Source organism: Mesocricetus auratus, unplaced genomic scaffold, assembly GCF_017639785.1.
Source record: "Mesocricetus auratus isolate SY011 unplaced genomic scaffold, BCM_Maur_2.0 Super-Scaffold_100676, whole genome shotgun sequence".
Classification (NCBI taxonomy): domain Eukaryota; kingdom Metazoa; phylum Chordata; class Mammalia; order Rodentia; family Cricetidae; genus Mesocricetus; species Mesocricetus auratus.
Window position 1 is genome coordinate 117,705,859 of NW_024429266.1, and position 24,039 is coordinate 117,729,897.

The 24,039-nt window shown below is 44.3% G+C and overlaps 1 protein-coding gene and 1 long non-coding RNA gene across 5 annotated transcripts in view; one reads left to right on the plus strand and one right to left on the minus strand.

Annotated features, from left to right (window-relative positions):
* The window catches only part of Chn2 (chimerin 2), a 252,893-nt gene extending 230,229 nt beyond the window's left edge, over positions 1-22,664 (plus strand). For all 4 annotated transcript variants that reach the window (XM_021231033.1, XM_005076808.4, XM_040738919.1 and 1 more), the window contains 6 exons: positions 8,786-8,870; positions 12,731-12,904; positions 15,025-15,102; positions 16,496-16,633; positions 18,802-18,907; positions 20,924-22,664. In XM_021231033.1, coding sequence (XP_021086692.1) covers positions 8,786-8,870; positions 12,731-12,904; positions 15,025-15,102; positions 16,496-16,633; positions 18,802-18,907; positions 20,924-21,095 — 753 coding nt within the window. In that variant the 3' untranslated portion in view covers positions 21,096-22,664. The remainder of the gene's footprint in view (positions 1-8,785; positions 8,871-12,730; positions 12,905-15,024; positions 15,103-16,495; positions 16,634-18,801; positions 18,908-20,923) is intronic.
* LOC121137077 lies at positions 1,447-10,763 on the minus strand. The gene is made up of 3 exons (XR_005874296.1): positions 10,258-10,763; positions 7,505-7,749; positions 1,447-2,203 (listed from the first exon to the last, which is right to left on the minus strand). It is a non-coding gene; the product is annotated as an uncharacterized LOC121137077 (long non-coding RNA).
* Positions 22,665-24,039: the final 1,375 nt, after the last annotated feature.

Genomic DNA, 24,039 nt, shown 5'->3' on the forward strand with positions numbered 1-24,039 from the left:
GGCTTCACAGCCAGGACACTTCTGACCACAGAGAGGACATTTGGAAATGGCTAGAGATGTGCTGGTTTTTGTTTGTTTGTTTTGAGACAGGGTTTCTCTGTAGCCCTAGCTGTCCTGAAAACTCACTTTGTAGACCATGCTGGCCTTGAACTCACAGAGATCCCCGCCTGTCTGCCTGCGTCCTCCTGAGTGCTGGGATCAAAGGTGTGTGCCGCCACCACCACCTGGCTGGCTTTGTGTTTTTCATCACACCAAATGTACCAGTGACATCCAGAAGGGCCAGGGAGTATGTGGCCAGGACAGCCTCAGAGTAGTGTCACTCAGCTGTCAGTCCACAGCACTGAGAAGGAAAGACCACACTCCAGGGAGCGGTGGGAGTGGGGGGGGAGGGGCCTCTGGTTTCTCCTACTCAAGCAAGAACCAGGTCTGACCCTGCTTAACTCCTGAGATCAGGTAGAGTCCAGCATTTTCAGGGTGGTACGGCCTTAGACCTCAGAAAGAGGTGAATAGAAGCCAGAGGAGAAACTGGCGCAAGAATATCTCAGTTCGAGGAGAAGATCCAGGAAAGGCTTCATGGCCAGCGATAGTTTAGGAAGACAGCCCCTCTTTCACACAACATAGTTCCTCTCCCAAATGTGCAACTGCTGCTGCCTGCCCTCGCATCTTGATGCTGCTGTGTCAGCTTCATTTCTGTCCCTGCCTCGGTGTTTCTAGCATAAATTTCCTGAAGCTTTGCCTCAGAACCTTTGCTAAGGGAGGGTCTGAGGGCTTCCCTCAGCCAGGGAACTCCAAATCTTCAGTCTCTCAGGCCCACCATTGGGATGACAAGCATGAAGCTGAGGCCTTGCTCATAGTTTGTCGAATTCCGCTTTGTCAACAAGGCTAGGTCTCTGAGCTTCTCCCCAGCTTTACCTTGGGACCACATCTCTAATCAGATTTCAAATACCCAGGCAGCTACTGAAGATGTCTCAGGGGTCCTGGGTGCCTCCATTAGCCCCTGTCTCAGCGCAGGGCTCTCTCGCAGACTCTTAGCAGTGGGCTTCACAGAGCAAGCAGAAAGTGTCTGTTACAGATGACGTCACTATCTACTCACATCTGAGAAGGTTCACTGCAGGGTCAAAATTTGATCTGCTCCAGCAGGAAGGGAAAGCCCAGAGCTTAATCTAATTTCTCACATGAGTTCATTGTCACATGATTGTGGGAAACAGTAAATTAGAGGAACAGTCCTCTGTGGAAACCTGGAGGCCTTGACTGTGCTCCTGGCGTTCTGGGCAAATGAGGCTACCTTGCCTCCTCTCCCTCCCACAGTGAACTCTAAACCTCCGAAACCCAGGCACGTGAGTCTGGAAGGGTCTTTTGCCAGCTCCAAGCCATTCTTTTATACACATTAAGCAGTCTGAAAAGTGGCTTTAGCCCTGCAGTCCTTTTCCAAGTAAAAAGAAAGAATGAAATTCCTGTGTTTAATATGAATAATAGAACTGATAAGCTGGGGCAAAAGGGTTTGTTCTGTGTCAGTGAGTCCCAATCAAGGCTGCATGGTCCCCCTCCCAGGAAGCACTTGGCAATGTCCGGAGATATTTATGGCGCATCCCTTGAGGGATACCGTAAGCCTCTGGTACGTAGATAGTCAGGGAAGCTGGAGAAAAAGAAAAATATCCCTGTAGTGCCCAAGACAGCCACCTGCCACCTCAACCAAAAATTTTCTGGCCCAAAAATGTTAACAAGAATAAGGTCAAGGAACACTGATAGGAACTGATAAGAAAAAGTAAAAATTCCTCACCACAGCACTTCTTAAGTAGCATTTGCTTACAGTCAGAGTCTGGGTGAGTTGACCGTAAGCTCCAGTGGTATCTGCACTGGCCCATCAAAACATTTGCTCTGAAACCACTCCGGAGACCTTCCAGATTCAGCAAATGCGAGACAATAACATCCTGTTCATCTCCAGGGAGCCGAGTGGATGCCCGCTGGCTGCCTGTGACTTTCTGGACAGTTCTTCCTCTTGTTATTATTGCATGCCCATCTCTGGACCATTTATCCAACACCTTATCGCTTTTAATACCATCTCGTTGTTTGCTGTGGCTTTTAATTCCAAGTGGACCATGCCAGTATAATAGTCTTGGGCAAACAATCTTCCTGTCTGGAGAATTTCTTCCTGTCTGGGGTATTTTAGTTACTGCCCTTGAGTTTGCAAAATGTTCATTCTCTTAAAGAAAAAAAAACATTTTGAAAATCAGTAAGTTTCAGAGAATAGAAAGGGCTGATTAGTGATTTTTTTAAAGATATGGAGTCTTTCACAGAGATGTCAGACCTCAACCCAGAGCACACACACCCACAACATTCCCTGGAGTCCCTTCTCTCCTCAGGTTCCAAAAGAAAACTGAATAACACATCAACCACAAAAATAAACAGTGGCCCATCCTCAAGAGGAAATTGGGCAGTGGGCCTAAAATAATGTTTGTCTAACTCACATTCCCCCTCCTTCATATTGTATTTTACCAGTGTGGGACTAAGCAGGGTCATGGAAAGTCACTTGTTCCTTGTGGGGTCTGCCTGCATTTGTTGTGAGGAAAGGACGTGGGCTAAATGCCGGCCAGGCTGATAAGCACCAAACACAGTTTTGATGGGCTGGATGATGACTTTGCAGACTGCTGGCAGAAGAGAAGCTTAGAACTGTGCGATGAGCAGCCCCTGGTTTCTGGAAGTGGTTGGTGGTTAGACCCCCACCTATGAGCAGTAAACCCTGAAACTGCCTTCCTAACTACTGAACCTTGAGTTTTGCCCCTTGAGGCTCCTTGAAACACTAGATACGCCCCAGGGAGCTTTGTGTCATCCCTCACCCTGCATCCCTTGCAGGTTTCAACATCCAAGCCCACCTTTCTAGGCCCCCATCATGCTGTCTCACCTTATAGTTAGCAGTCAGCTTTTGTAGATGCTCTGTGTGTTTGGGGGGGGTGGTATTCTTTGAACTGTTAGGTACAAAGTCCCTTTCCTATGTAGTCTATTGATATCTATTTATCAATTTTAGTAAATATGTGTTGAACTCATTATAATGGCACAATTGTCAACTTTTCCTTATAATTGTCCCATGTTTATTTTAGCTTTTTGAAATTGGGTTGTTACATACATGTAAGCTCAAAGTAGTTGTGTCTTTCTGATAAAATGTACCAATGTTAGGCCTTTTTATCACTAAACATGCAGATAGGTACATCTGGCTTATTGGGTTCGGTGGGCTGGCTACCATTTTTCAGGTGCATCTTTTTGGTTCCAATATACCTCTGGCATTGTGTTTTGGAGTGTGTTTCTTATAAATATTTGCTAAATATCATCTGCAAGTCTGTTTTTCCTCTTCATAGGTCATTAGAGAATTATAAATATTTTACATATGTACACTGGTTTTATTGCTTTTTCTTACTTTTTATTGGCTTGATCAAATCTGTGTGCCATTTTCCCCTGTTGATATTTTTCTTAATTTATGGACTCTATGCATTTTTCCCCCTAGGTACTCAAAGAAAATCACTATGCCTCTAATTACTTAAAACATTCCTCAGTTAACAAAGAATTCTTCTTACATCTCCTAAAGTGTAAAGACCATGCAATGAGTCAACATTTATCCTCATTCAGTCCTTCTCATTTCTGGCCCTGCTCCTAAATCACTGGAATTAGTTCCAGTGTTGATGTTTTCTGCAGACAGAACCAAGGGGACAGGTACATCTTCTTTTCTCACGCCCCACTGCATCCTGGCTGGTACTCCTTTTGCTGATTCCTGCCACTCATGGAAGCATAGCCTCTATTTCTTTGCATGAAGATCGAAAGTGCTTATTGTCCACCAGAAAAGATATCATTATTTTACCCTTCCATAATGAAGTGTGTATGAAAGTTAGGCTCACGATGTGACAGAGTTATTCTATGATCTATAGCCTCATTCTTGATGAAAAATGTCTGTCTTCAACTTAAGTGTTATCCTTTTCCAGAGAGTGGTTTTGCTTTTGTTACGTCTTCGGGACCTGGGTTTGAACAGCATTACCACGATCTGTGTCGAGATAGATTGTTTTTATTTAATTTGTTTGAAAGTCATTTCACTTTTCTTAATCTGATGTTTCTGTGCCTTTTACTAATTCTGAAAAATCCTAAATATTCTTTTCTTTCAGTATTGCACCCATCCCTTTCTTTTTTGTTTTTGTTTTTGTTTTGTTTTGTTTTTTGGTTTTATGAGACAGGGTTTCTCTGTATTGTTTTGGAGGCTGTCGGTCCAGCCTGGCCTCAAACTCACAGAGATCCGCCTGCCTCTGCCTCTGCTGGGATTAAAGGCGTGCGCCACCACCCCCTGGCTGTACCCATCACTTTCTAATACTCCATCATTTATCAGCTCCTCGGGGTCATCGTGCCTTTGCATATACTTGCCTATTCTGCATCTACAGTGACTTATTGAATCAATCCTATTGACAGTTCAACATACCCCGATGTCTCCCACTTTGTCAAAACCCCGTCTCTTGAGCCCACAACTCCCTTGTCCTGTCTTCTTTCCCTGAGCAGCAGCACAGCCAAGCTTCTTCCTGTAGTACTGGGGGCCAAACCTAAGGCTTCAAGCTTGCAAAGCAAGCATCTGCCACTGAGATGCATCCAGAGGCCTCCTTCCCTTTTCATATTTTCATTCTTGCCAAGCTTTTGTTTTTATTACAATTTTCTTTCTTCTTGAGCTATGTATACATGTGAAAATGAAATGTGATCATATGAACCCCTTACTGAGGAGTTACTGTCACTTGATGACTGTTGGGAGGAAGAAGGTCCTTGTTTTTTGAGGGTGTGACCCCTGGTATGTTTCCCATGACGCAGTGGGATGGCCCATGCACATCTGGATAGAACTGATTGGACTTAGCAGGTTGCTTTTTGCCCTTTGAGTCAGTCTTTCTGTTGCCAGAGGGACCTTAAATTTTCAGTTCTCCTTCCTTGGCTTTCCTGAACTACGGAACCTGGCTAGTCAAGCTCCTTCATTGGTTTTTCTACATTTTTCTCTAGTTCATTATTCCCCACTTTAGTTCAGATTGAACCCTTAAATCTGGGTTCAGTCTCCGAAGAGACTGAGTCTGGCAAGATTTCCAATGACTTCCCTGTACCCAAATCGACATTTAGTACCTCCCTAATAGGGTCTCTAACCAGCATCCAACATGGTCACCCACCCCTTCCCTAAAGCAATCTTCACCTGTTGGTGTCAGAAATGCTTTACTCTCTTGCTCTTCTTTACGTAGTGGAGAATGGAGGACCAGACACGCACTCTTTCTATTTGCTTTTTCCTCCCTATCCCTGATACTTTTTAATCCGTTTGCCCAGTCCAAAACACCATCTATTTTTTTTCAGGGATGGCCACATATAACCCCCAGTCCTCCTCCAAGCCACCAAATTCAGGTGACTTCCTATTTTAACTAGCACTTTGGCATGGTGGCATTTTCTTCAGCTTACCCAAAGCCAAGCTCTAGTCTTCTCCACACTGGAGGATTCCCCCCGCAACCCCAGGCCCCCACCATCAAACCTTCCACCTGGTTCCTGAGGGAAAACAAAAACTCATAATGCTCCCAAGGTGCGCTCTCTCTCTCTCTCTCTCTCTCTCTCTCTCTCTCTCTCTCTCTCTCTCTCTCTCTCTCTCTCTCTCTCTCTCTCTCTCTCTCTCTCCCCCCCCCCACGTGCTTCTACTGTGAGGTTGTACACATTTCATCTTCAAAATATGCAGCAGGCCCTCCCCATCTTTCCTGTCAGCGTTCTGCTTTTAGCCTCCATCACTCCTCAATGAGACCACCATGTTCGCAGTTTCCAAACCCGTTCTGCTGTTGATACCCTCTCACCCATGCTCAACAGAGGCTCAGGGTAATCTATTGACAAACATGATATGTACTCACTGGATTTTAGACATGGATCAGGGGAGTGCCAGCCTACAATCCCACTGCCAGAGAGTCTGGGAAACAGGAAAGAACATAAGAGAGGTATGCATGGTACCCCAGAGAAGGGGAATGAGGCAGGATCTCCTGAGCAGATTGGGAGCAGGGGTGGGGAGGGGAGGGGAGAAAAGGAGGAGAGAGGAGGTCATGGGGGAGCAAGAAGGTTAAGTTGGGGGAAGAACAGGGGAGGATAGGATGAGAAATACCATAATAGAGGGAGTCATTATAGGTTTCAGGAGAGATCTGGCACCAGTGAGATCTCTAATGATCTACAAGGATGACACCAACTGGCAAACTAAGCAATAGTAGAGAGACTATCTTAAATACCCATCCCTGATAATGAGTTTGATGACTATCTTACACGCCATCCTAGAACCTTCATCCACTGACTGATGGAGACAGAGGCAGATACCCACAGCTAAACACTGAACTGAGCCCCTGGAAACCTGTGACAGGGAAGGAGGAGTGATGAGCAAAGGAGTTAAGAATGGGCTGGTGAAACCAACAAAAGCAGCTGACTTGAACAAGGAGGAGCTCTTGGACCCCAGGCTGACAGCTGGGAGGCCAGCATGGGACTGATCCAGACCCCCTGAATGTGGGTGTCAGTGAAGAGGCCTGGACAGTCTATGGGGCCCTGGGCAGTGGATCAGTATTTATCCCTAACATACAAATGGACTTTGTGTGCCCATCTCACAATGAGGGAGGCTCTCTCAGCCTGGACTCTTGGGGAAAGGCCTAGGCCCTGCCCTGAACGAAATGACAGACTCTGGAGATCCCCTATGGGGAAGTGAGTGGGGATAAGGTGGGAGGCTGGGGAGGTTAAAAAAAAATCTTTTGAAGGAATCACTTTTCTACTTCAAATCCTCCTGGAGTGCCTTGTTGAGCCTCTTCCAAATCTGCATCACAAAGAAAGTCTGAGACATCCCCAGAGGCTTTCTCTTTTCTGCCCTCCCCTGCATCTCCTATCCCTCCCCTCTTTCTAGCCACATCAGCCTTGAGTTTCCTAGTCACACCAAGCTCTTTTGTTCCTACAGAATCTCCATAATCCCTACTGTCCAGAATAGCCTCCTCCACCCTCCTCTGCAGAACCAGCTTGAGTTACCTTCCAGGGCCATCCAGGAAAGTGCCCCACCCCCATTTTCCCTACAGTAGCAACCTCACCTTTCTTCTGTAGCCCTTTTCACACTAGTTTTAACTTATATATTATTTTTCCTTAAGGTACAATTTCAACAGTATATCAATAATCAACTTTTCTGCCAAAATTAACTGGCACCTTTAGCACTTTTCTGGTAAAACATTAATGGTTGTTGAATTCAGAATATGTTCGGCTCTTGGTGGCTCATTTTCCCCAAGAGTTCTTTTAGTATGGAGTTCTGTTTCAGTGGGCCTAGAAATGAATCGTGGCATTTGGAAAATGCAAGTGCCCTGTGGATTCTCCGCATTCCTACAAGGAGTGCTTTGTCATGGGTTGGGATCATACCCAAAGGGAACACTTCTCCATTCAAGTAAAAACAGTTTTTGAGATTGGCATCTTGACATTTTTCAAAACAGAAACAATGTACTGGGCAACTTACCGAGCTAAAACGCACGAGCGGCGATTATAACTTGGATTTACCGCATAGCGCCGTGGTCATAAGGCACACCTTCAGATTCATCGCTGTGTTCTTCTATTGCTGTGGGTTATACTTGAGTTCCCCTGGGAGGCTGACGTGGCTTGCCACTCTTTGGACACAGTGCCAGTTTGTGTAGATGAGCAGAGGAACTGGACAGCTGCTCCTTCTTCAGGGGTCCCAGTTTCTTCTCCTCAAGGAGCGCTCACCTTCCAAACGGTGACAGAGTTTGTTACTTTGGTTCGTTAGCTAAGAATGGTATTTTTAAGGACAAACAGTACATTGACCCCCTACCTTGTTAAAAATGTCATTGTCTGGCTTATCTTAGCTTTAACTGAGGTTTAAGGAAGAACTTTGTGAAAACCCTGAAGTACCTTTTCCTCATGGGCTCTTGATCTCAGTACGCTTGCCTGTGGGGTTTCAGCTCATCTTGGCCAGGTTTGACAGCACAGGTTCCTCTGCTTTTGCTTTTTGAACTTCCTCGGTGCTAGAGAAGTTTTGCTTTGCATTGTGTGAAGTTGTGCTGTGCTGTTCTGGGCTGTGCGTTGTTACGTTGATTCATGGATTAATACGTGGCCCTGCACCTGAACAACCTAAGCTAAAACCATTCTTACTTTGTAGCATTTGGAATATTTAACGGCTAGTTGAGATACTGAACCGTTAAGACCAGCCTGCCAACTTACTCAGCCATTGCAGGGCTGGCTGAATATAGGCCCTATCTGTCCCTGGGAAAGCCACTCCGTGGGCCCTGAAGCCTGCATTTTGCACCAACTCCTTTACTTTTTTAAATGCCTTTTTCTGGAAGTGTCTCAAGGCTTTGAAACCTTTTAATTATCCCATAACCATGGCTTATTTATATCTGGCTGGAAATTCTGCACTTGGATGGAGCAACTTCAGTCAAGAAGACACAGTAATTGAGTTCTTCTGCCCAAAACAACTTGCAGAGCTAAATGCAGGCTGGCCAGCTCAGGCTATCTTGGGTTTGCACTCACAGAGCCCTTTTGGACTGTGATAGTCTCATTCCATCTCTGTATATTTCTGTAGTCTCACTTTTCCCCCACATTCTGCTCATGCCCGGGTATGAATTTCTAAGATCAAAGCCTGTCTGTTTCTTCCAGACCAGCGTGCAGCTCTGGGTCACTGGCCGGGAAGAGGGACAGAGCGTCGCTGCTGAGGCTTTTCTTTGGTTCGTGGTTGATGCCTTTGGCTGATTGAACCTTCTGTGCTCTTCTGTTTGGCTCACAGGTGCACACATTCCGAGGCCCACACTGGTGTGAGTACTGTGCCAACTTCATGTGGGGACTCATTGCCCAAGGAGTCCGGTGTTCAGGTAGACACAAAACTTTGTCCTCTCCTTGTTACATCAAGTGCCACCTTGTTGAGTGGGAAGCAACCTTCAGAGCTGGGGACTGCTTAGATGAGCTCAGAAATCTGGCTTTCTTAAGGGCCCCAAAGCACCCCCACCTCCTCTCTTCATTGGGAAGACTATTCTAAGTGTTTACAAGAACCTATATTCACACAAGAATGAAAAGCCACCAAACAAGTACACTTCCTTAAAATGCACCTGCCTCCCCAACTGTACAGTAGCCCTTAAGAGAAAATGGTTTAAATAGATTCTAATGGAATTGCATAGGTTTCTAAAATGCCATCTTATTATATATCTTTCCTATACATTATGAATCCTTTCTATCCCGTTTTATTATAGCAGATGGGATATAAAACAACACTGGTGAGTGTGATGATTATTTGCCGCAAACTCATGGCTAAACATCTTCATGCCTGCACCCTCACCAACAAAGCCAAAGGAAGATATGGTTATCTCCTACTAAATGAAAAAGGAGGAGTCTTTTTACCATGAGGAGGCTAATTACCAGATGCTAAGCGATGAAACATTAATTTAAAAGTAGCAGGAGTCCAGAACTCGCATTGAATTATTTGCCATCAGATCGATAGTGAAATTACGTCCATTAAATAGTTTAAGTTTTTAGCTTTAAAAATAATTTAAATAATGTTTTTCCTTCATCCTTCAAGAATTTCATACAATGCATTTTGATCAAATTCATCTTGATTTTACACACTTCAAAGTAGTTCCACCCCGGGGTGTTTTCCATCTATAACTGGCTGCATACCCCCAACTGCAAATATCATGGAACACATCTTCTTTAAGGGACACTGGACAAAATGCAAAGGGTTGCCAAATCAGACGTTAGCTGGGCTTCCTCACTCATCATGCCATGCTTTTCCTGGCACACACTGGCACTGAGAGCAGGAACAGCTGCGTCTGGTGTTGACTGCAATACCACAGATTCTGTGACTGCTTGCCTCCTTCCTAAGACATAACAATAGAATCAGCTGACGGCTCCCACTGACGAGTGCCTTTATCCTGTGTGTGTGGTGCCCGTTTAGTCTGTGGGAAGACTGTCCTCCTCCTTCCTTTCTATATGGAAGGTGCTCTCTTAGCCCTTATTCTATAAGCACAGCCACGCACACGTCAGTGCCTAGCTGGTGTGTAATTCCAGCTTCCCATCCTGGGTCCTGAGGCAGGTGGCAAACCCAGACCAGAAACAGCCTCGGCAGAGTGTTCTAATACACTTCTGAACACAGAACCCGGCATGGGAGGCTCCACACAGCATCCCACAACTCAACCCCTGAGTGCGGTGGTCTACCACCTGAATTACTCTGTGCTTGTTAGTTAGGGCTGTCCAGATTATACCTACCAAAAATATCTCTTGTCGCAGACATTATCCAGTTTCAGCAGGAAATTGGTCCAAAGTCAATATTATGGAAACAGGTCTCTGGGCTCCAGTTAGCTGTAATCAGCAACTCTCTTTAGGACAGAAGGGTTCTGAGACTTTTCTTAATTGTTTGTTTCTGTTTCTATTTTGTTTTAAAGGAAACATTATGTAAAGTTATATTGTAAGTTGTCTCCAGTGGTTACTTTCTGATCTAATATTTCCCCCTGAAGAGCAGGAAGACTAGAAACTGGCCATTGATAGTCAAGGGAGTCCCCACAGGCCTCAGCTCTCCATAGCACAGATACTTTCCAATGGTCCAGATTTTATTTTGGCACCATTCTGTTTGCTACACAACATCCTAGTTTTAATAGGATCAGTGCTCTATATAAATAAACTAAATGTCTTCAAGTCTGTAAGAAAATTAAGCACCAAATTGCAGTGTAATCCTAAAGCTTAAAGGCAGTGTCTGTGTCAGACACTTGCAGGCCCCTTCATCATGGTTGGAAGACTGATAGAACCCAGCCCCACTGATGGACGGACAGATAAGGTGTCATAGACACACATGGAAGGTTCATCACTCTTATAAAAGAAGAAGCCCAAGCAAAGTGCAAAGGAATGCAGCTATTAGAATCTAGGTAGGACCCCACTGACTGTCACTGCCAGTGAGTGAGCCCAGGGTGTGTGTGTGTATGTGTGTGTGTGTGTGTGTGTGTGTGTGGTTACTGTTTGGTGGGCATCAGGTTGTAGTGCTGCAGGAATGCTCAGACTTTCATAGCAGGTGGTGGCAGTAGCTATACGACCACGTTTTTTATTTAATGCCACTTAACTCTGCACTTTAAAATGCTGAAGCAGCTGGATCTCTGTGAGATAGAGGCCAGCCTGGCCTATATAGCAAGTTTCAGGCCAGCCAGTAATATACAGTGAAACCCTGTCTCCAATAAATAAGTAAATTAAATAATTATTAAACTATTTAAAATTAAAGTTTAATTTAAAAATAAATGTAAATAAATTGTGATTTAATGGTTAAAATGGTGACTATATCTTATGTCTCTTTTGGTACAATTTAACGAAAATTAAATTATGAATGAAGTTTGTAAAATGTAGTAAAATTCGCTAATGAAAGAACAGCTGGACTGGCCTCTGTGTCTCCTCTCCATGTACCTGCTGTATCCTATTTAACTTAGCACTGGCACACTACTAGATTGGAAATACTATGTCTCTAGTTGACCTTCATGATCACTTGGTGCTGGTGTAATCCCCATTTTAAAAACCAGGATCCCAGGAAGAAAGCCGATTCTGGTTAGCTCAGTCCAAATGCAAATTTACAGCCACTAAGTAGCTCCATCAAAATGAAACTGAATTGTACTTAGCTTTAGTTGAATTTCACATGCTGCTTAAGCTAAGACGGTTAGAACTTTTCCTTTGAAAGGGAGAGCAGAGAACTGAGCCCGGAAATATTACCTGGGAATCACCATTGGTGCCTGGACAGAAGTCAACACGTACCAAACCTTTGCTGTGGTGAACACTGTTTTTATAAGTCATTGACCACAATTTTCATTATTGTACATGCACCTCATATGTGTAGAAATATTATTTTTATACCTAGGAAAAACAATATTAGAAGACATTGTAAGCACAGAGCACATTTACAATGAGCAACTTTGTCATTAAACTTGCATTTCCCAGAATGCAAACTGTGTCTCGTAATTGTGAAGAAAGTTCGTTGGTAGATGCCAGCTTCTAACAAGGCTTTTAATTTGTGCATTGAACTTAAAAGCACCTTTTCAACCTTGGCTCTAGATACGCGCTTTATACATAATTACTGTAACTATCACGTTACAGGCATTGTTGTCAATATATGCTCTTGGATATTGTACCAGAGTAGGGTTAAACATCACTTCTACTACATCACAGTACAGTGAGGGAAGAGGAATGGCCCCCTCCCACTTCCAGCGAGAAGGATCAGAAACTCAGGCTGTCTCCAGGAAAGGCAGAGTGAATACAATCAGGAACTCTGCCAACCAAAAACCAGACAGTCCTACGGACAGAGTTACTATACATCCCACAACGGAGCAACGGGGACTTAAGGGCACAGCCTACATTGAGCCTCAATGCCCATAATTAGCCAAGACTAACTCTGAGAATCTATGCCCCAAAGCTCACTGTGGACCCCCCAGGAACCCCAATCTAAAAAGACCTACTAGCATCCTGACCATCTCAGTAAGGTGTCCTGTTTGAAAACAGAGACAGTCAGAAGGACAGTTCAGTCATATAAAACTTCAGGGTCAAGATGGAGCTCATGCACATCTAGCGGGAAGTACCATCTCTTGATGGGCATTCCAGGGAAATCCACCAAATCTTTGGGTACTATAATATGTATTTTGACAGCATATGATTTGTTGTGGGGGTTTGACAAAAGGACACAGCAAGGCTAATGTGGCTTCTTTGTTCACAGATTGTGGGTTAAATGTGCACAAACAGTGTTCCAAGCATGTCCCCAATGACTGCCAGCCAGATCTCAAGAGGATCAAGAAAGTATACTGTTGTGACCTCACCACGCTTGTGAAAGCTCACAATACTCAGAGACCCATGGTGGTAGACATATGTATTCGGGAAATTGAAGCAAGAGGTTTGGAAAATGCTCTCTCTACCATTATATTATATTAATTATATTTACTGTATTATGTTGATTTTAATTTGCATTTTCGTTGAGGAATCCAACTCACTTTACTACCCATTACAACAATGACTTGCACACACACAAAAACACACATACAGCTAAATATACTATAGCATTCCTATGTAAGGCATGCGTGTCCATGTTCTGCAAATGTTTCCTGAGCATTTAAATACAGGCTAGATATTGATGATGCAAAAGTCTCTGTTCGCAACCTCAGGATGGTAGATTGAATAAATCAGGGGGACAAATAAACACATGACTACACCCAAAGCTCCACAGGTCACAGAGAACAATGTCTTTGTCCTCCTCTTTGGGTACTTTAAACAAGGACTTGTTCCCTTTTTGAATACACTTCCTCTTCTGTAAATTGAGTGAAATCAGTTGTACCCCCAAAGGTGGTCCTGAGCATCAAAAGAAGTCTATGCATGTGAGGGACCTGTACAGTGGCCAACATACAGGGCACATCTTGTGCTGGTCCCCTCCGCTCCTCCTGCATGGCCAGCTGTGTTAATTACTTCTCTCATTTCTGGGACAAAATACCAGACAACAGCAACTGCAGACAGGAAGCATTTATTTTTGGCTCATGGTTTGAGAGTATAGTTCATCATAGGAAGGCGTGGCAGAAGAAATGTGGGGTGGTTGGTCACATTGTTGTCCACAGTCAACAAAACAAAGAGGTGAATGGCCACTACAGCGGATGCTGCTTTGGGACCAAGTGTTCCATTAGAGTAGGAAGATAAGAAAACAAATATTGGAGGGTTGGATGGCAGCCTCCACTGCTCTTCCAACTCCAGTCCGTCTCTCAGGACTGCCTCCAGGGGTCACCTTCGGGAGGGGGGTCCTCCCTAGATGTCCCCTCCCCTCTGCATACTGTGTACTCCTATAAACGGCTGTGACCTCCCTCTCTGGCAATGCGTGCCCCACCCTTGCCGGGGTGAGCTTGCCACCTGGAATAGTGGGTCACTTCCAGTGAATCAAGAGTGTCAATTTCAACAGTGGGCACTGAACATGAAGAGGAGATTAACTGAGGTGAGAGGGTAGAGGTGAAGCTAACCTAGCTTGCCTGCTGTCTAACATCAGAGCTAGGATTGAGCATGCCTGCCATGAGAGATGAGAGCTTCTCAAGATTAAGCACGCCTGCCATGGTCTCAGAAAAGAGCAGAGGCACCCACTCCTTGTATTCAGTACAGGCCTTCATATATGGCAGATATCACATATAAGTAAAAAGTCAAACCCAGGAATGTATGTTAGTTAACAAGCGTTAGAATACAATTGTTTACACGTTTTTGCGGAAGGTCAGTTTTGACAACAGATCATCTTTTATGTGTGGAACCAGATCCTCTCATCTTTCTGCTATTTTGATCTTATATGTCACCCACTAGATATAGGAGAGCAAGCTAGGTTTCAGCATGTGTCCAACACATCAGTATAATAAAGAGGGTAGAAATATACTCTTTTTCTTACAGTGATTAAGATTTCAAGCTATTAAATAGAACTTAACTTTACCACATCTATTTGTATGATTAGCTATCTGAAGGCAGAATAATTAAATCAGACATACTTAGTAAGTTAGCATGCTGTCTTATTTATGATTAAACATATAAGGCAATAACATTTAGATTTCTCCAGCAACTTCTGGATACTATGTATTGCACACACTCAAGGGTGACTATGTACAGTATACCACATGGCTGAATAAGAAGTCAGGGAGAAAGCCAAGCTCTGTCTGCATTAGTGAAATAGGTGTGCAGAAGTCTGAAGACCAAAAGTAGTTAGGGAGAGTCGAAGTTCTCAGCTCACTTTGCAGCCAGGGAGGAGGAAGACCTGGTCTCCACTGAGGAGCCCATGGCCAACAAGCAGATGAAGACAGACTCATGAGGAGCTTGTAGAAAAAGTTCAGATTCTGAGAAACATAACAGGATGAGGATGCATAGATCAGGTGGCTAACCAAATCCGCTCAGTTCCTGACAGCACTTGGTGCAGGTAGAAAATTAGGGTGGCTTTTTTAGATGCTGTGGGACACCAAAATTAAAGTCCTCTCCCTTCTTCTGCTATCCCCTGCCCTGCAGGATTAAAGTCAGAGGGAATTTACAGAGTCTCTGGGTTCACCGAACACATCGAAGATGTCAAGATGGCCTTCGACAGAGGTGAGTGTGAACTGTCTCTAATGCTACCTGACTTATCCCGGCACCCTCTATAATAAAAGGAGAGCTCACTTAGAGTGTAAGTGGGGTCTTGGAGCTACTGAGAGTCATTCTTCAGAAATCAAAAGAACTGTACTTTAAAATTCTCTGGGAGAAGTTTTGATTAGACAGGTAACCTCAAGAGGGTAGGAAGGATTTGAACGGGAACCCTGTCCACACACCATCAGGGAATGCTGTCTGCATCCTCATTTCAGGGTCTCACTGATAGCTTTTCTCTCAGGGTTCCAGAGAAGGGAGCTGGGGATAAAAGTATGGGTTCAGGAGATAAATCCTTTGTTCTTTAGGGACACACACTGTCCAGGAGCCTTGTCCCTTAACATCATATTGATCAATAGCCTGTCATATCTGCTATGCATTTGCTGTCTTGATTTATGCTTTTAATTATTTGATAGCTTCTTTAAAAACTTAGAACTAATTTGGTAAGGTATGTATGCTTTTAATTCTCCATATAAGATATGTTAATAATCCACATATGATTGAACAATAGTTATCCAAAAATATCTCATGACCTGTGTTAGGTGAAATGGATTGATACTAATATCAAAATTTTAAAATAAAAAACATGACTTAAGAGCCGGCAAGATGGCTCAGAGAGTGAGTACTTGCCACAAAGCCTTACAACCAATGTTCAACCCCCACATGGAGGAGATAACCAACTCATACAAGTTGTTCTCCGACTGCCATTTGTGTGTCATGGCACATACCTAACACACACAGACACAAACTCTCACATACTCACATATGGACGCACACACACACATACAAATGCCTTGAGAATGATCATAGTAATTAACAAGAAATATAATTCTACCTGTGCTTTGAGTAGGAAGAGTCGAAGTCAAAGAAACTTCAGTGAGCCCGAAAAAAGACCTTGGAAGCCAAAGATATCCAGAGATTATTTATATTCATGATCTTTTAGTCCAAAGCCAAACAACACTGACAGACAACATAGAGACTAAAAAAGATTGTCTGGCCACAAAATAATGGGTTTCATTATGACATTTTCATACATGTGTATGATCGCATGTCACCTCATGTTAGATTGTTGCTCTATCATGAAACGGTGCCTACAGTGAGAAGTACTGTGATAAATTTCTGTTGACTGATTGGCAGGGGATGGAACTCAGAGAAGCGCTTCTCATCTACTCTGCTGCCCTCCGTTTTCATAGCTATGCCACTGAGATCCTTTCTGTCGCCCTAGGCTCCTAACGTCAGCAGGAGTTGTGAGACTAGGGCTTGCCAGGACACATCCTAATTTGGATCCCCTTTCCTTGTACCTGCTTTGACTTGCTGAATTAAGATCTGATGGAGACTTGGACCATTCCCTGTTTTTCAGATGGTGAAAAGGCCGATATCTCTGCTAACATCTACCCAGACATAAACATCATCACTGGAGCCCTGAAATTGTACTTCAGAGACTTACCCATCCCTGTCATCACGTATGACACCTATTCCAAGTTTATAGAGGCCGCGAGTAAGTACAGAGAACTACAGGCCCCTTACTCTCAGGAAAATTAAAGTCAGAACTCTTCCAAGATTTTCATGAGCGCTGACCTTGTCAAGTGGGGTCCACAAAGTTCAGCGACTAGAAACCTGGGTAGCATTCACCAGATGCCCCACGTCCTTACTCGTTCAGCTCTATAGGCAGAAGCTGAGAGCCAGGTAGCTCTGCCTCTCATCACTGTTCCCTGCCTGTGTCCTGGACACAAAGCACAGGGAGACCAATTCTGGAATTTTCTGAAATGTATGTATGTATGTGTGTATGTATGTATGTCATATATGTATGTATGTATGTGTGTATGTGTGTATGTATGCATGTCAGTGTTCTCTAAAGAGGGACATGTAGACTATTTCTATCCATTATGTAGAGCCACATTGTGAATTAACTAAAACCACATCCAAGTGTTGCCTGTTCATGTTCAAGGTTAATAAAAGTAACCAAGTGTAGAGCTGCATAATTCTAGTACTTGGGAGGCAGAATCAGGAGGATTGGGAGATCAAGGCTAGCTTGGGTTATCATCAGCCACCAGTTCCTCATTCAGTGTTGACCAATTAGGCCCACTGCTCTTGAAAGAGGTAGTAAAGGGTAGGTCAAGAGAAGGGGCCACACTTTGCCTGGTAACGGGTAGTAACAAAGCAGGAGGACTTCAAATGCTGAGGTGCATGGGTGAAAAGCCAAGCCTCCTCTAAGGAACTTCTTTTGGCTTTGTGGGATATTATGTATCTTTAAAGGTTTCAGTGTATATGTTAGTGCCTGACAGGAGGAAGCAAGGGCATGTTGAGATCTGTCTTAGTTAGGGTTTCTGTTGCTGTGAAGAGACACCATAACCATAGTAACTCTTATAAAGGAAAAATATTTCATTGGGGTGGCTTGCTTTCATTTCAGAGGTTCAGTCCATTATCACCATGACAGGAACATGGAGGCATGCAGTCAGTAGCGGAGAGTCCGACATCTTGCAGGCAACAGGAAGTCTACTGACAAACTCGGCAGTATCCTCAGCATAGAAAACCTCAAAGCTTGCCCCCACAGTGGCACACTTCCTCCAATAAGGCCACACCCATTCCAATATAATCACACCTACCAATAATGCCACTCCCTGTGAGATGATGGGGCCCCCTCCATGCCTGATCACCCCTGATCTTCCCATGGCAGGTCACCCCACTGAAAGTACTCAGAGGAAAGCTCTTGGTGTGGTATGGATTCTAGAAGTTGTGAATGGAGATGCCCAAGGAAGGCAACACTGTCCCTTTAAAGGCACCTCTATCCACTCGAGTGAGGAAAGCTAACAACTTTTCCCATTGCCAAGTCTGGCTATCAGATGCAGTCTGGGCTCCCTCTGGACCACAACTTCTGTTTGTGGACCCTGGGGAAATACTCCCAGGAGACTATACCGCAATGACTCAAACCACCACAAGACCCATGCACAATGTACTTTCCAGATGCATCATGGTCCTGCTCCCTAGCAAGACCATCCTTCCTGGGTTCTGGTGATCAGAGGTAGAGAAGGTTTTAGCAGTGGAGTATTTATATCCCAGGAGGAATAGCAGGAGGGCTTTTCTTGAGTGCCTGCCAATACCTATCAGTGACCCAAAGTCTACACAGTCTTCCTCCCATTGTTAATGTGCCTAATACTGCTTCCTAACCTGGGTTGCACATAAGGTTAACCCCTGCAACGCCTTTGTGAACATGCTGTTATTGGTTGGCCCATCTTCCAATGTCCTCAAATTGAAAAAATGTACTTGATCTAGAGGCCTGCAAAGAAAAAAGGCATTAGACAGCTTCAAGGGCACACTATCACATGCTACAGAGGAAATTAGAGCTTTGATACATTTAACAAATTCAGGCCTTAAAGGGGCAATACAAACTATGTATATACCACCAGAGTTAAGAATCCTATAGGACACCTGCTCCCTGGATGGTGAGCACAAAGCCACAGGCTTCACAGATGTTCATTTAAATATACTGTTCTCAACCTTAGCTCTTTCTGGTATGAGACAGGACATACGGAGTCTGAGTGCAAGATTAAGTGAGATTATGAATTTGTTAGATGCCCCATTTGCGACGAAGACAAAGAAAACGGGCTTCTTGTCACCCCTCTGGACTGTTGGTGTCTAATGTTGTTGATTGCGTGTTCTTCATAGAAATCTCCAATGCTGATGAGAGGCTGGAAGCCGTCCATGAGGTCCTGATGCTGCTGCCTCCTGCCCACTATGAGACCCTGCGATACCTGATGATCCACCTCAAAAAGTAAGCCAACACCTCTATGCCTCACCACCCCTGATCTCCCCAGGGCAGGAAGGCATTAGGGCACTCCACTGAAAAATACACAGAGCAGCTCTTGGTATGGTATGGATTCTAGAAGCCATGACTGGAGATGCCAAAGAAAGGCAACACTGTCCCTTTCAAGGCACATCTGTCTTCTCTAGTAAGGGAGGCTAACAACTTTTCCCATTGCTAAGTCTGGCTGTCAGCATAAGATGCAGCCTGGGCTCCCTCTGGACCACCACTTCTGTGTACTGACCGTGGGGACATACGCCTAGGAGACTATGCCTCAATGATGCTAGTTTCTTAATCACAGCTGATTTTTGAGCTCCAACTGATTAGTAGCAACTATCCCCAAAAAGCAAAGGCTTCACTTTGTAGTGAAAGTCTTCACTATGTAGCGCTGATCTCTTCTTAATCAAGCTGATTCTTCAGCCCTTGCTGACCGGAACTGCAGTTCAAACTACTACATGAGCAGCCCTTAGGTGGTCTTGCTTCCTTCTGAAAAGACACAAGCCAGGCCTCCATCATCTGCATTGTTCTCAGCAATCTTATCTTCCAAGATCACACAGAACACCCCATTAAACTTTGAGCACTAATGACTTTTCCAGCCCAAAGTTCCAAGCACTCCACAATGCTCAGAAACACAAAATAGTGGGTCCATTATGACAACCATCCTGTCTCCAGTACTCATTTCTGTGTTAGTTAGGTTTCTATTGCTGTGATAAAGGCCATGACCAAAAGCAACTAGGGGAGAACAGGGTTTATGTGGCTTACATTTCCATGTCATAGTCCATCACTGAGTGAAGTCAGGGCAGGACCCTAGGGGCAGGAACTGAAGCAGAGGCCGTAGAGGAACTCTGCTTCCTAGTTTGTTTTGTGTAGCATCCTCCTGCTATTTACCTGTACAGCCCAGGACCACTGCCCAGGGATGGTACCACCCACAGTGGATTGTCCCTCCCATGTCAATCATCAATCAAGAAAATGCCTCTTAGGCCAAACTGATAGAGACCTTTTATCAATTGAGGTCCCTCTTCCCAGGGTGAAGAATGTCCTCTCTCCTGCTTGTTTTTGTTTGTTTGTTGTTTGTTTTTTAATCTCTGCAGCATGAAAACGATTCAAACTGAGGTGACAAAAAATAACATTAAGTCCCTACTTTGAATCTGCTCGAAGGGAACCGAAAACGAGGGATTTTTTTTTTCTCTGCAAACCTAAACATGTTTTTAACCCAGTGTATTCTGCTTTGTAGAACTTACTGCTTTTTACCTATGGTGGACACTCTTAAAAGACTAAATTCCTGAAGGCAAGAATCTGGAAAATCACCATTCATTCCACAAAAAAACCAGGAAAGCAACTTTAGGACTTTAAGGATTTCCTCCTTAAATCCTCTTTGGTTCTTCTCTGGTCCCTGGTCCAACAATAATGACTGCTCTGTACCTCCTCCTTTGGGAACTGGGCATAATAAACAATTGCCCTCCAGTCTGGCCACATTCCAGCCATTCTCCTGCCCTGTGACAATAGCCAGGGTCTTCCAAAACCCGTAGCAGTCTGTTCTACAAACAGTCTTTCTCCTGGGGCACGAATCCCCACACCCAATCCCCTCCCCAGCATGCAGACAATAGGAAGTGGTGACAAAAACCAGACCTCCATATGAGGCCCATGAGAGTACCACGGCCAGTTAGTGACCTTCTGCCCGGTCAAACAGATACCACCTACATACAGTTGCACATTTCTTCAAGAAGGACAGATTCCCAATCCTTAAACTGTGTTCACCGTAGACTCTAGTAAATAGTTTCATCCTGTTAGCCAAAGGCGGTATCGATAATTTAAAAATTAAAACAAATCAGAAAATCACCTGTTAAAAGATGCCTCCCTGCCATTCATGGTCTCCATGTGCTTTTGCACGCTCCTGAACCCAGAGATGGTCTCAGACCCAAGGTGCATAGATGGTATATTAGTCCTTCTGCAAAGCTGCCCGAGCTTCCTGTGCTTGCCTTGCAGGGTTACCATGAATGAAAAGGACAATCTAATGAATGCAGAAAATCTGGGAATTGTGTTCGGGCCTACCCTGATGAGACCCCCTGAGGACAGCACACTCACCACCCTCCATGACATGCGGTACCAAAAGCTGATCGTGCAGATTTTAATAGAAAATGAAGACGTTTTGTTCTAATCCATCAGGGAAATGAGCCGGTAGCTCTAACGGAATAAAAAACATTTCTTACACTTGGTTTGTTTTTTCAAACAAGTGGCAGAATTTGGTGGACCACAGAGGACTGCAGAGTTGGGGACTGTGTCTCCCTCCTCCATGTGCGAGCAAGGGTGAGGGTAGGAAACCCCTTACCTTGGGTCTTTTGCCGTGCCTCGTATGTATGTCTGTTTTGCTGAAAGAGTGATTAAAAAAAATCTTTCTTTAACTTATTAAAAAATATGTAGACCTTTAAGCTTCAGTCTTACCCATAATAAAAGGGAACTTAATTCATAAAGGTACTTGGTACAGTATACATTTTCCACCTTCAAAAAAGAAGACAATTCTATATGTTAAATGTTAAATGAAACCTATATTGTAAAATGTACTTTATTTTAGCTGCAAGAATGTTATTTTATTTTAGCAAATAGAACTCAATGCAGTGCATTGGTTATTGCCCTGTCCTTTGTCCCCTCCCTGCCCTCCTTGCTGTGATGCCTGGTGAACGTTGACCGTGAATGCAGTATCACCTTGACATACCTCTGTCCTGATTAGTGTTTCAATGACAGGTCAGCCCTCCCCCGTGACCCCGCTTTTCACAGTTCATGCTCCTCAGCACTGGCTTTCCGCTGTGAGATAGTATCTGTTCATAGTGATCTAGGATGGTCTGAAGCATCCACAAGTTTCCTTTCTAGAAGCATTTTGTGACTTCCCAAAAGGGTGGTATGGAATTGGGTGTGGCCTTTCCATGTCTCGAGTGTGTCCTAGAACATGCAGAGTGTCTTGTTACACAACGTGACTTGAGGACATTGGATGCACCTGGGCCACATCACAATTTAGCACTTTGCCTCTCCTCAGCTGGACCCTTCAAGTTTTTGTCAATGGAAAATCGAAATTCTTTGCCACATTTCCGTATTGGTAAATCATGAACCTACAGAGGTCATTGTTGGGTCTTGTTCCTTACTTTTCTCTTATAAGCCTATTATTAAGTTATGAATAAATAAGTTTTTTAACTAAATGTTTTTCCTTCAAAAAAGTTGTTCTGTGTGGAAGGTAACATGATTTTATTACTTTATTACTAGAGACCCATCCTATTGGTTGGTTGTATTTATCTTAGCATGAGTTTTTCACGCCAAGATCTCTATATTTGTAACATAAGTCAAATATTTAAAACAGCAAAAACTGAAAATCCAGATTTTTTAAAGCCAGTTGCAGTGTCTTTGCCTTGATTGTCTGAGGTGACCCACATACTGACCAGTCCTGCTTTGAGTGCCCAGAAGAGAACTGCCCTGTTAGGTGGTGGAAGCTGCTGAGGTTGCTGTCTAGCAGCCTCCTCAGCCTCTTGGCACCTGGGGCTCAGTTTGACCCTCTCCCTGCTGTCAGCATTACTCACAACTGTACAGATGTGTTTGTTGTGGCTTCTATACTTCTTGATACTGTCAGAAATAATCTGGAAATGGTTTTATTTTGTGAAGTGAGCAATACTTTGTAATTTACAACAGTGTGAATGGAAGGAAAAGCATTCCATGTATTAAATGCTCTCTCTGTCCATCATTTTGGAGTGTGTTAAGGGCGTGGTATCTTGGGGACAGGAAAGGAGACTCTTCAAAACCTTGTTTTCAGATACATTTGACAGTGGATTCTATCTTATCAAACTACAAGATGAAGAAGGAGGGCCTCGAGGAAGTCCCCAACTCACCTGAGCCACCCCAAAGAGTTCACAGCTCATGTGGGTAACCCCAAAGCATGCCCACGTCCCCTGGGCAACCTGTTCCTCCATGCACTGTCTCCTGGGCTGCCTGCTGGGAGGTGAAGACTCTTCACTTCTGAAGGGCACATTGCACCTACTCTCCCTCCCTGCTGTGTCGCCTTTAAGAGTTTTGAGAAAATGATGCTAGGACCTAACAAAGGACAAGGATTTTGGAATCAGAAAGGCCCAAGTTGATTCTAGACTGACTGGCCCGATACCAGATCTGACTGGTGGGAGCAGGAAGTGGGATTTAGAGGAGGGAGTCTGGGGATGAGCCTGTGCCTCTAGAAATATGACCATAACATTCAGATTGCAGCATTGTGAAGGACTGTGTGGACTAAAGTAAAAGTTATCAAGTTTTATCACTTTTAAGAGTGGCTTGCTGGGGTGAGGCGGGCATCGTCACAGGGGAGTAGGGAGGAAAATAGCATGAGGAGAGAGGAATTTGCCCTGGGTTAAGGGAAAGTCCCAGCGATATTCAGGGACACTGGGACATGGCTCAGTAGTGTGCTGTGAGGAGATTCACTTGACTCTGTCTGCAAGGATCCTAGCAACTGATCCTTTCAGGCTTGATTTAGTCTGTAGCCTGCTCACCACATCTGTCACCCAGACCATCTGGCAGCCTGACATAGCTCCTCTTCAAGTGGGATAATACCAACTATAAAGAAGAAGCAGTTTTGAAGATTTCCACGAGGGATGGGGCCGGGTGAGTGGGAGAAGACAGGAGTAAGGTGGAGGGGTACTGTTGCCTTCCATCACTGTGAATGGATTTTTCAGAAGCTCTGTTCCTGACTCGGGCTTGGGTCTGGTTAAGTTAAGGATAGCAGCAGAGGCCAGCAAAGGAAAGGGAAAATGAAGCTGCATCCGGGGTGGAGGGAGCATCAGGGAGAAACAGCGTCAGCCAAACGAGGGCCTGTCTGGCCTGGCCTCACTCCATTGAAAACCAATGTGGGTGGCATGAACCCAACCTCTGTCCAAGTCTAATTTATAGATGTTCTTTAGTTTTTAAAAATGTAACACTTATTAGCTTCCAGCAAATCCGTGTCAAGCTTCCCTTACTCTGAAAACCTGGAGGCAAGGGAAAGGTTTATCTCAGGAAAGGATTAAATAATAAGTTTAGTCTGGCTGGAAGAGAAGCCTGGCCCTGCTCAGGGTTTCAGCCTCTAATGTAAGGGGTGT